Here is a 13,254-nt window from a genome sequence, read left to right on the forward strand (position 1 = left end):
TGTTTTCCATGTTGAGATAAAGTCCCCCCTCCCACCTTCCATACTCATTTTTCTGCACAAAGAGGACATTTATCCTCCAAGTTTGATAGGAGGCAGGAAGCTCTCTGCATTTGGGGCAGCAAGGAGATACTAAATGCAGAGGCATGGAATCTGTGTGCCCCGCTAGTTTTCTGCTGTGGGTTTCAGCAATGGCCTTGGCTGAGATGAGAGGGTGATGACACAAACAATGCTGGACTCGGGTCCAAGAAGCTGAGGCCAGGCGAATTCAGACTTCTCGGGTGAATGTAGGCACGGACTCAGGCATGTGGCCTCTGACTCCCCACCCGCAGAAGTGAGGGGCTGGCTCCAGGCGATACGTCCCCGGTCCCCTTCCCTTGGAGCGTGCTGTATTCCCATCTGGTGGAGGGTCCAGGTGCCAGGTTGCTGGGATAGAAAGGCTCTCAGCACGTCAGACGTTGGGATGTCATTCGTGTGAGAGGATTTTCTTCGGCACTAGTCTTCCTTTTCTCCAAAGGGTTTACCATGGGGGCATCTGCTCTCAGTGAATTTGAAGCTTGGCATTGCAGGTATTGAGACGTTGTCTTTATAATGCTTGTGTATCTGAAAGGTCATAACCATCACAGTATATGCCCCTGGCCTCTGTGGTCTTGGTTTCTTCTCTTTAAAGACGCCTATGCCCTAAAGTGAACTAGAAAGGAGCTTAGGGGAAGAGAGGAGAAGTTATTGGGCTTGTGGGGCGAACACTGTCTGGGGTCGGCAGCACTCTGTGCTTTTCTCGGGCAGTGAGAACCTAAGGCTAGAAATCAGACTCCACGGCATAGGGACCCTCCACTGCGGCGGGAACCCCACTGTTGAGGTAGCTGCCTTACCCTCACAGGGTTCCTCAGACCTGGCATGCCCAGGGGGTGTCTTTGAGGCCCTAAAGCTCTGGAACAATGACAAGGTTTGACATGTAGGTAAGGATGTCTCAAAGGCTGGTGAGCACATCAGTAAAACCTCTGGGCCGGCCCCAAGGAGCAAAACACTGAACTTCGCGAAATAGGGTTTTGACAAACTGATGATAGAGGTGAAGGGCCTTGAGACTAACTCTAACTTGGGCACGGGCGCCATAAGAGATGTCTCTCACTGTCCTAACGCTGGAGCTGCTGGGAAGGCGGCTGCCTGGACTGTCCCGTGGCTGCCTCGGTTGGCACTTCTGAAGTCACCCTGCAAGTTGCAGATTGGACGTGCTCAGTGGTAGTTCTCACGCCGGGAACCAGGCGGCGAGGCCGGAGTTCACGGTCCTCCGTGCTGGCAGCACACTTCGGGGCAGCCATGCACATCGGAGCTGAGGCTTTACCACAGCCTTGGAGAATGATGTGAAGGAGAAAGAGGGGGAAACGCTAGCAATGAGGGAATGAAGAGGCTTTGCTCCTAACATCCCAGAGAATAAAGAGGCCCAGAGTGCAGCTGGAAAAGCCAGCTACACAGATAAGGTGGTAACTGGCACAGGTGTGGCTGCCTCTGAGACCTTCAGGGGTGGGAGGTCTGCCCTGGACTTTGAGTCTCCTGGTGACGATGGCAGGTCCATCTTCCTGGCCAGCAGGCGGCCTCGGACAAGCCCTCCATCACAGGCTGGTAGTGTCTATCGAAAGCCCCTTGAGCAGGCTGGCCAGGAAGGTCCAGGCCATCGGGGACGATCTCGATGACCAGCCTGAAAGCGAACGGCTGAGGCTGTGGGGGAGGAGTCACGCAGCTGCCTCCCACCCAGAGTGAAGCACATCGGCTCTGTGGCCTCGTCTGCTCCACAGTGCAAGCTGCTGAGGCCCTGGGAGGGACATCGGGGGTTCCTGTCACTCTGGGGAGACCGAAGATGCTTTCCTTGCCAACCTGGTGGCAGGGGTCTGCATGGGACTGGTCGAGGCAGGTGCACCTTGGCAATCAGAACTGGGCCAAGGATAACCAGCTCCTCGGCATTGGAGGCGCTGGCAGCAAGGCCCCGTGTGCCAGCCAGGAGTTCAGAAACTCTAGCCCAGCGGCTGCCAACCTTCCGGACCTCACGGATCACCAGCGGTCTGCGGACCGCCGGTTGGCGACTAGCCGGGTAAGCTCTGACTGAGCAGGCAGGCCCTGAGCCCTTCCCGCTCCGGGCAGCTGGTTAGACCTCTGCTTCGGGCAGCGCCAGAGGCAGACCGGTCGATGCAGGGCCCTCCGAGGCGGACTCCCCTTCCCCTGGACCTGGGCTGCTGTTCTGCTTCATTAGAATTGTTACATCAGAGTCACATCTGCCCACTGGAGCCCAGGTTTGGAAACCCTGGCTTGGAATCCTATAAAATTTAAAGGGTAATCATTTTAAGCTAGAATACTCATGTCTCTCACCGTGTTTCACAAGGGGCTGTGGAGTCAGTTATACTTACGGCGCAGTCCCTGAGGTTTTCATAGGCAAGATCTCCAAGGGTTCGACACAGAAAATTGAAAAATCCACTTATAAACACACACACACACACACACACACACACACACACACACACACAAAACAAAAAAACTCATAAGCCCAGAACAACACATCTGGTTTTACTTATTTAGAAAATACTACACAGTCTTTCTTCTTGGTCTTGAATCTCGCAAAGACTCACAGACATAGACTAGCCTCAGGGCATCCTTGACCAGGACGGCGGGTGCCTCTGCCAGCAGTCTGGCTCCCAACACAGCAGGCAAGGGACACTCCACCCACCGAGGCTTCCGTCAGAGCTCCCGGGAGGCAGATCAGGGGCCTGACTGTCCAGCCTTTACAGATGGCCCCGTGCAGCCCTGGAGCCGGCCAGCGGGAGGTGACCTTAGTTCTCGCGTCTGTCAGCGGAAGGGCGTTCAGCAAGAACCCTGGGTTTGCTTTGCCATTTAAAAACGTCATTGCTGGGAAAGGATCCATACTGACGGTCACCATATATTAAAACAAAGTATATTATTTCCTGCTAACGTTAACAGCCCCGACTCTTAGTGACCACCTTGGGCTGGGCTGTCCTGATGCCCCCCTTCTCCTCAGTTCATCTTAAGAAATATTTTTCTCACCAATGTGGCTTTATTGTCCAAACAGCAATAAAGGACAATTAGGGTAGTTTATCCTAATACCTCAACTATCTTCATTTTAAAGTTTTTCTTTTGAATCCTAGTGCAGATACAATGATATTTTTCTGATCTTTTTACTAGGATGAATGTTCTGAAATTTCTACTTAGTCTTCATAATCATTGATAATGACTGTCATCTATTGAGTTGATATACAGGCAGTCCTCGGGTTATGTTGGACGTGACGTACGTCGTTTCGTGGTTACATCGCCACCTCCCGTTTATTTATTAAAAAAAAAAAAAGTTCCGTCATTTCGACGTATGTACATATGTGCTTTATGTTTTTTATTATTTACTTACCACAAGTAAAGGTCAAGAATTGTTATCTTTTAAGTTTTTTTTTTTACCGCTTCACTTCATTACTGCTGTGTATGTGCTCCATGTGAGTGACGTAGGTGCTTATGAAGGGGGGGTTTCGACTTAGGGCGAAAATCGCGTTACGTAGCGCCATAGGAACAGATTTCCGATGTAACCCGAGGACCTACTGTACCGTATTTTTCTTAGGGTTCAGGGATTTAGGTTTACACATTAGTGAGATTATGCTATTCTAAATGACAGCAGTCCATATCTGATAGAGTTTCCCCTTCCTCTTGATTAGTTTCTGTGGTGAAATCCTAGGAGAGGACCTCTAGGCCAGAGGATACAATGTATATTGCGACATTCCCCTCTCCATGTTGTGCAATGTCCAGTGCTGCGGAATGGACGGGTCGATGAGTGGACAGCTCAGAGATTAACTCTTGGTTGCCTGAGTGATGACCAACTTGGACACTTACATCTTTCAGAAAATTATAGCTATACAACTTTTGACCATTTCAGTGACTCTCTCCCGCTCATCATGTAGACAGGCGCATTTTTAAAGGAGCCTTTTGACCATTAAAATAACCAAGAAACCAAACATGTGTATTATGTATTTGCAGTTTACAAAATGCTTTCATATCCAGTCCCTCAATCCTCTCAATACCTGGTGAGGCATTTGGGATAGGGATGATCATGTCTCCATGTTTAGCCGGTGAAGGTGGGATGTAGAGGGTTCAAGGTCAACCAGCTGGTGATGGTCCTTCAGCCTGCGGTGTTCTGGAGAGACACCTGACTACCTCCCGCTCTCCTCCTGTTTCTTTGCCTAGAACTTCGGCAGCCTGCGGTCTGTCACCTCCCGGTGTGACCTGAAGGCAAACCTGGTCAGAAACGGCTGCGAAGGGGAGTTGGAGAGCCCGGCCAGCGTCACCCAGGTTCTGCGGAGCCTGCCTCTCAGCAGCAAGGGCTCCAGCTACGCGGGCTCCGACGTCATTCAGATGACGCCACAGGAGATCGCCGTGAACCTGCGGCCTGGTGAGTGCCCTCGAGGTGGGACACGTTAGTAATGGGGACACGAGCCAGGACAGGCTGAGGGCAAGAGCCAGGGGAGGGGGGAGGCAAGGCATGGCCCGGACTCTGGGAGCCAGCGTACAAGGCCCCGTGGAGGGACCGAATATCTTCCCTATTTTTAAAATTGTGGTAAAATAGGTGTAACATAAAGTTCGTCATTTTAACCATTTTTAACTGTGTAGTTCATTGGCATTAAGTACACTCACAGTGTTGTACCCTCATCACCACGATCCGTTTCCAGAACTTATTGCATCTTCTCAAACTGAAACTCATTAAGTACCCATTAAATAATAGCTCCTCATTCCCTCTTCCCCCCACCCTCTGGCAGGCACCTCCCACTTTCTGTCTGTGTGGGTTTGGCTGCTCTCAGTCCCTCAGATAAGTGGACTCATACAGTATTTGTCCTTCTGTGTCTGACTTATTTCACTTATAATGTCGTCAGGGCTCGTTGATGCTGTAGGATGTCAGAATTTTCTTCTTCTTTAAGGCTGGATTATATTCCATTATATGTATACTAGAGGCCCGGTGCACAAAAAATTCGTGCACAGGGCTGTGTGTCCCTCAGCCCAGCCTGCACCCTCTCCAATCTGGGACCCCTCGAGGGATGTCCGACTGCCCGTTTAGGCCCGATCCTGGTAGGATTAGGCCTAAACAAGCAGTCGGACATCCCTCTCACAATCCAGGACTGCTGGCTCCCAACTGCTCGCCTGCCTGCCTTCCTGATTGCCCCTAACCGCTTCTGCCTGCCAGCCTGATCACCCCCTAACCACTCCCCTGACAGCCTGATTGATGCCTAACTGCTCCCCTGCCAGCCTGTTTGCCCCTAACTACCCTCCCCTGCAGGCCTGGTCACCCCTAACTGCCCTCCCCTGCCAGCCTGGTCACCCCTAACTGCCCTCCCCTGCAGGCTTGATCGCCCCCAATTGCCCTCCCTTGCAGGCCTGGTCCCTCCCAACTGCCCTCCCCTGCTGGCCATTTTGTGGCGGCCATCTTTGACCACATGGGGGCAGCCATCTTGTGTGTTGGAGTGACTGTCAATTTGAATATTACTCTTTTATTAGATAGGATAGAGGCCTTGTGCACTGGTGGGGGCCAGCTGGTTTGCCCTGAAGGGTGTCCCGGATCAGGGTGGGGGTGTCCTTGGGGCGTGGGGTGCCTGGGCGAGGGGCCTGAGATAGTTTGCAGGCCGGCCACACCCCCCAGCGACCCAAGCGGAGGCCCTGGTATCTGGGATTTATTTATCTTCTACAATTGAAACTTTGTAGCCTTGAGTGGAGCCAAGCCTCCTGCTCGCTCCGTAGCTGCAGCCATTTTTGTTGGGATTTATTTATCTTCTATAATTGAAACTTTGTAGCCTTAAGCAGAGACCAAGGCAGGCCAGGGCTGCGGAAGCTTGGCTTCCTTCATCGCTGGGGAAACCCAAGCCTCCTGCTCTCTCCAGCTCTATGGCTGCCACCATTTTTGTTGGGATTTATTTATCTTCTATAATTGAAACTTTGTAGCCTTGAGTGGAGGCTTGGGCATGCCGGAGTGCACAGAAAGCTTGCCTTCCTCCATTGCCGGGAAAACCCAAGCCTCCTGCTCTCTCCGTGGCCGCAGCCATATTGGTTGGGTTAATTTGCATACTTGCTCCTGATTGGCTTGTGTGTAGCGGAGGTACAGTCAATTTGCATATTACTCTTTTATTAGATAGGCTATTGTATTTTGTTTATCCATTTAGCCATTGATAGACACATGGGCTTTAGCCATTGTGAATAATGTTGTTTTTTTATGGGAGGATGTAGTTAATGCAGGTTTCAGGGAAAGTGCTACTTCCGGGGAAAAGTGCTTTTTTCCTGCCAGCAAATTCCATTTGAGTCAGTGGTATTCTGAAGGGACACACTTTTAGAGTAAGAATGGTTTGTTTGATGACCCTGGAGACTCTGCAGGCCCTTGAGTTCATTGTGATGTAAGGAAACTAACAGATGTGCACACCAGCTATGTGCTGAATATTTGGCCTACCCCAAGGTAGGTAGCATCATTTTGTGGGTGAGGAGTAACGTGCTCAAGCTCTCCCGGTTGGATTCAGTCCCAGGTCTCTGACGGCAGGGCTCACAGTTGTTTCTAGTTCACCACTTCTGTTATCCAGTATCCACATATCAGAGTTCTCCAATGTCAAAAGGTGGATGTGCAGGTGGCTCAATTAGGAATTATTTCTTTGTTTAGGAATTATTTCTTTTTTTGGAGAAGGCAGCTTTCCCCCCAAGTTCCATTGATTTGTAGCCTTGTCTTCTATGCCATTGTCTAGGAAACCCCTGGCAGCCACTGTTTCTAGGTGGCTTAATTAGATGCCAGGGCAGCTTGGCACAGTGAAAGGTCATGGACCTGGTGGCCGTCTGGGGTCTAGCTCTGGCCCTGACCCTCGCTCAGAGGCCCCGGGCAAGTTACCCCACCCTTCACATATCAGGGTCGTTCTCACCTTCATTCCTCACAGCTATGATCAGAGGCTTAAATGAGGCTTTTTGTATAAATGCACTTTAAAAAGTTAAAATTGTTTTTTTCAAAGAGTAATGGCCACAGGCATAAATTCTAGAATCCCAGCCAGATAAAGTTTTGGGTAGGGAGTCTCAGCTTCTCAGAAAAGGGTTTAGCACGGCTCCGCACCTCGGAAGCACGCCACCTGCTTCTTGTTTTCGTTAGAGAGAGCCCTGAGTCATTGTATATTTGAGAAATGTTTTATTTGTCTATTGAGTTATCTTGGAAATAAGGAATCAAACAAGGATGCAAGTGGCCCTGCGGGATAGAGGCACAGACTATAGACGGCCCAGGGATTAGTGCAGGGATTAGCTGAAGTTGCTATTTTTATAAGTCATCTCACTGTAAGTGACACGTAGCCTTTTTGCTCGGTCAGACACCAAGATAGAGAGAGAGAAGGAAGGGGGCCTTACAAAGCTGTGTGAGCGGGTAGAAAAGTCAGCTGAGCCTGTGTGTGGGCAGATGTTTGGTGACGTTTGCTCTGGGGAAATAACTCACATCCTTCTGTGCAGACAGGTTCAGGGTCAAGGGCCTTGACCTAGAAGGGATGCGGGAGTTGTGGTGGACTATTGAGATATTGGAACATTGTGTAGGATGAGAATGGTTATCAATTAAGGTGAATGATGCATCTTCCTTTTTATTGTAATAACAGTCTAACAGTAACTTAAAGGAAATTTTTGAAAGATCCACTTTACACAATATTATTTTTCCTTTTTACTAGATCCTCTGTTTTTATTCACATGTTCATATTTTTTATAAATTATAATCCTATAATAATAAAAGGCTAATATGCAAATTGTCCCCTCAACTGGGAGTTCGACCGGGAGTTTGACTGGGAGTTTGACCTGGGAGCTGGGCCAGCCGGCCAACCGCCTGCGTCCCCTCCCCCTGGGCTGGCCTGGCCCAATTGGCCCCCATTGAGGCGGGCCAGTCGGACTCCACCCATGCACAAATTCATGCACCAGGCCTCTAGAGAATTTATAATTGTGTATAGTTTTTACTCAATAATCTTTGAAAACAAGGACCAAAATTAATCCCTCCAAAAGAGTTTATGGTTTTAGGGTCATCACCAAGGGCGGGGGGGCGGTGTTTAATAGTTTTAGAGCTCCTCATCTAGATTTACTCTCCAAGAAATTCCCTTGGTGGCAAATTCTTATTCTTAGGGGTTGCTTTAGGAAAGAGTTGACGGTCACACAAAGCCAGAGATGCCACAGTTTTAATGCCAGTTTTAAAAATTAGAATTAAGGTGTGACTATAAGGTGGAGAAATTGTGGTTTGGTTTGACTTATCACCTGGCTTCTAACTCCCCCAAAGAGGAGTTAAAGAAGCGATGAGAGTGATGGCAGTTCCTTGAAGTTCTCTTAGCATTATGCACAATACTTATTTATGCATGAAGTTCAGTGTATGCTCAGTTAAAGAAAAAATTTTGCCTTACTTGGTATAGTCACATCTCCTGCTAAGCATTATGATGCAGTTTCTGATATTGTAAGTAAAATGGAAAATGTGATCTTGTGTTCATGCAAAATAGTGTTGCGGGTGCCGTGTGTAGCTCTGGTCCTGTGTGTAGCTCTGGTCCTGAAACCCAGGCATGTACTGATGGAGGGCCCATTGCCCGGAGGTCAAGGTGATGGAGGGACAGGCTGCCCTATGAAGACACCCAAATTGTGAGGATGTTTCAGTCTGTAGAGATGAAGACTAGGAGCAGAGCTGATGAAAATATGAATGCTTAAAGATCTAGGACCTTGTAAATATGTTTCTCAAATAGAGAAACACTTGAAGCCAGTGATGCCCCTTAACATTTTGAAAATGTTAATATTTAAAGAGAAGTACAGGCAAACCCCGTATGTTTATTTATTTGGGGGAAGGAGAAAAATGGTACGTTGCAGTTAGCAACATCTTCAGTTTACCGAGTGCATACTGACCTCAAAGCAGCGACCCGGACTCTGGGAAAGGCGTGCAACTGTCCAGCAGTTTGCTCTTCCATTGTGCTTGTTGAGCGATGCTGGCGTCTCCTCCCTTGCCTGCTCCCCCACACCTCCTAATAGATGATTGCTGAGTGACATGTAACACTTTGCCAATGAAAGGTCAGCCACGGACAAGCCAATCAGAGGTCAGCCACGGACAAGCCTCAACTTACGAGGAGAGACTTCGCCCAGGCAAAATTATTGTTCCAGGATAAGCCTGGAAAAAAAAAGACAAAAAAACATTTCCCTCTAGTTTAAGCAGGATTTTTTGTTTTGTTTGTATTTTCTTTTTTAATTGAGATATAATTCACCATTTAAAGTGTACAACTTAGTGGTATGTAGTATAGTTACATAGTTGTGCAATCATCACCACTGTCGAATTTTGGAACATTTTCATCACTCCAGAAAGACACCCTGTACCCATTAGCAGTCATTCCTTCTCCCCACCCTCCCCACCAGTTCAGTCTCAGATGACTACTAATTTATTTTCTGACTCTGTGGTTTACTTATTTTGGATGTTTCATTTAAATCAGATAATGTGTGGCCTTTTATGTCTGGCATCTTTCACTTAGTAAAATATTTTCAAGATTCATCCATGTCATAGCACGTATCGGACTTCATTCATTTTTATGGCCAAGTAATATTCCATTGGACCACCTTCTAATTGGTGAATATTTGGGTTGTTTCCACTTTGGGGTAATTACGACTAATGCTGCTATGAACATTCGTGTGCGAGTTTTTGTGTTGACATATGTTTTCAATAATTTTGAGTATATAGCTAGGAGTAGTATTGCTGGGTCATGTGGTTATTCCGTGTTGAACTTTTTGAGGACCTGCCAAACTTTAAGCAGGATTTTGTATAAACACAGGATCATGTTTTCCATTTTGTTTTCAGTCCTGAAAATGTCAGGATAACAACCTTAAAAAGGCTTTAACAAGGGACATAAAATCCTTAAGAAAGGACATAAACTTTAGAATAAAGTTTATTGAAATGGTAAGAAGCTAGAGGTGGGGCAATTAGAAAGGGTTTACTTAAGTCATTATTTGCCTCAATCCCTTAGCCTCTCGAAAAAAATAACCTTTAGTTGGCAGGGTGGGTTTTTGTTTTTTTTATTTTAAAACTTATTATTTTTTAAATGTTTTTATTTCAGAGAGAGGAAGGGAGAAGGAGAGAGAGATAGAAACATCAATGATGAGAGAGAATCATTGATCGGCTGCCTCCTGCAGGCCCCCTGCTGGGGATCGAGCCTGAAACCCAGGCATGTGATCTGACCTGGAATCAAACCGTGACCTCCCGGTTCATGGGTCAACACTCAACCACTGAGCCACACCGGCCAGGCTAAAACTTTTTATTTTGAAATAATTTTATGTTCACAAGGAGTCACACAAATAGTAGAGCGTTCTTGGATCCCCTTCGCAGTGTTTCCCAGCGATAACATACTGCATAACCAGAGTATGTAACCAAAGCCAGGAAATGGACACTGGTACCGTACTGTTTACCAGACTACAGGTGACCGCTTGCTTTTGGTACGTGTGTCCTGCCAGCTCCTGTCTGTCTGCTTTGGAGGTGCCAGTCACCTGACTGAGGTTTGGCTTCTGCCACCCAGGCTGGCAGTGCACACACTTAAAGGGACTCGATGTGGGTGGGTGAGGGGTTTGCTGTGGACTGAATGTTTGTGGGTCCCCAGCATTCCTAAATTAAAATCCTAACCCCAGTGCGGTGGCATTAGGAGGTGGGGCCTTGGAGGGGTGATTAGGTCATGAGGGTAGAGCCCTAATGAATGAGGTTAGTGCTATAATTATAATAATAAAAACAAAAACAGTGAGACCCTGGAGAGCCTCTTGCACCATGTGAGGACGTAGCAAGAAGTTGACAGTCTGTAACTGGAAGAGGGATCTCACCAGAACTCTGCAGGCATGGACTTCCCGCCTTCATCACTGTGAGAACTAAATTTCTGTTGTTTATAAGCCACCCGATATATGGTGCTTGCTACAGTAGCCTGAACTGTCCAAGACAGGTTATTTTCAAGGGAACCAGGAATAATGAGCCCTGATGCGTGGGGGCAGACACTGGAGGCCAACCATGGTGCCATCCGTCCGGAGGCAGCATTCTGAGGTGGGGGTGGGGGTGGGGTGGGGTGCAGCATAGGGACCTTGTACTGGACCAGTCGGCGATTCTTTGGTTCTGGATTTAATTCTGGGATTCTGTTCCCTTTGCTGCACTGAACAGAAGAGCGCAAGTGTCACTGGGGCCCTGACCCCCCGCTCAGCTGTAGTCCTATTACGATAGAGCTGATGTTTATGTTTCTATTCTTTCTTCCAGTTTTTAGCAGAGAAGAGTAATTCGGGGGCATCAAACACTGTTTATATTTATCTGGGGTGTCAAGAGTGTTTATCTGTTGAGGTACTGCTTGGCCTTAACATATCAGTCTTTAAAAAGCTACACGTTCTTGCTGGAGTTCTGTCCCTTCACTCTCCCAAAACGTTTGTCATCTCATACACGTCCCTAAGGAAAAAGCTACCTTTTCACTTTTTATTGAAGGGAGGGCAGAGAGAAGAAAGCTTTAAAAAAAAAAAATCCATTTCAGGTGGAATGCATGCGAGTTGATACCTGATTATGGGGAGGGGGGCGGAGAGGGGAGCCTCCAGTCATGAACCGAGGGGTGTCAGGAATTCTGTGCAAAGTACCGTTGGAGCTGGCTGCCTGGGAAACAGGAGAAACCAGAAGCACATGAGAGGGGCTGCTTGCAGGGGCTGATCCATCCTCACAGGTGCTAGGAGCAGATCAGCTTTGCTTTTGAGTTTGTTTCTCCTATTGCTCTGATCCTGCCGTTGGCCTGAGGGGGGATTATATGGAATGTCCGCAGAGAGAAGGGGCACGGCCACACAGGGAGACGAGCCCATAGGGTCTTATGTGGAGAAGAGGGAGGAGGGGCATGTGGGAGGAGGGGTCTCACCAGAGGCAGGCACAGACCCAGCACCCACAGGAAGCGAGAGGCCGCTGCACCCTGCTGGATGCAGGGGATGCGTGACTGGTTTAAAGCCTCGGGTGGTGCAGGGCTGGGTGCCTGGCTGTTGGTTGGAGTGTGGCTAAGCGTACGTGCTCCAGACATGTGCGCTAAGATAGGAAATGTGCCCAGCCCTTCCCTCGGCAGAAGAGGGTGCCTTGCACAGGGCAGCATCCCCATCAGTTTGCTAACCCTGGAGGCCACCCTTGTTGGGAGTTAGTGCCCTGCAGCTTAACTCCCACACAGCATGGGTCCGGGAATGTCGGTCCCTCGCAGACATTCCATTATGGCCCATTGAGGAGTTGGTAGCATTTAAAATCGGGCCTAGTTGAGGGAGCAATGAACCCTCATTCTGAACATTAATGCTATTACTCCCTTTCTGGAAAACTGGAGAGATATTTCTTTTTAACATCTGCAGCCTCCCCATCATGTAGATGCACACACTTTCTTAGTGATCAATTTCACTAATGCCAAGAGGTTGCTCACTTCAAAATAGATACCCTCGTAGCATACAGAGAGACCTATGTATCACATCTTTACCTCATGTCTGGAAAATTTGGAGTTAAATTGAATGCCCACGGCTGCAGCCTTTCACACTCAAGTTTCTGGCAGAATTTCCTGTCTCTCTTTTTATCCCCACAGGAAATTGCTTTAATAATTGACTTTGGGGGGACAGAGGCCGATGTTTTCCTTGTGTAGAAGGGGTGGTGTTTGTATACACTGTCTCCCGTAATCCCTGCGGTAATTAACATCCTCCCGTTACTAATCCAGAAACTGAGCAGCAGTTAAAGAAGCCCGAGGTCTCCGAGTCCTTGGTGACAAGGTCAGGATTCCAGCTCAGCGGGGGGGACCCCTCCCAAAGGCTAGTGTTTGCTTCCCTCCCATGGGCAGCCCCCTGAATCCAAACCAGGTCCCCATTTCCTGGTCCTAAAGGGCTACCCGTTAATTACTGATAATTCACAGAAAGGTGGAAGTGGACTCTGGATAAATTGCAGGTGTGGCTGGGAACGTGGGGGGAAGGGCACAGGCGACAGAAAATGCTGAAGACCCTGCAAAGAGGTCATGGGATTGCAGGCTCTGGCCATCTGGGGTGTGTGGTCTGCCCATGCAAAGGCCAAGGAGGGTCTCCCCTCCCCCCAAGCTCACCCTTCCTCCCCCCCTCTCCCTCACTGTGTTGTGGCATCCAAGGCTGGGAGAGGCCCTGCTCTGTCTGCCTGATAGGAACCAGAGACGACGTCGCAGCAGCTCGGAATTCATTCTGGAAGAAATCTTGAACACTCTTCCATCTGAGTCAGACTCG

The 13,254-nt window shown here is 48.6% G+C and overlaps 1 protein-coding gene across 1 annotated transcript in view; it reads left to right on the forward strand.

Moving 5' to 3' along the window:
* ITGB5 (integrin subunit beta 5) overlaps positions 1–13,254 on the forward strand; it is a 110,672-nt gene that overhangs the window by 17,532 nt on the left and 79,886 nt on the right. Inside the window, exon 3 of the mRNA XM_079766459.1 lies at positions 4,228–4,432. Within this exon, the coding sequence (XP_079622585.1) occupies positions 4,228–4,432 (205 nt within the window). The remainder of the gene's footprint in view (positions 1–4,227; positions 4,433–13,254) is intronic.

The sequence above is a fragment of the Cnephaeus nilssonii genome, assembly GCF_951640355.1.
Source record: "Cnephaeus nilssonii genome assembly, chromosome: 3".
Classification (NCBI taxonomy): Eukaryota; Metazoa; Chordata; class Mammalia; order Chiroptera; family Vespertilionidae; genus Cnephaeus; species Cnephaeus nilssonii.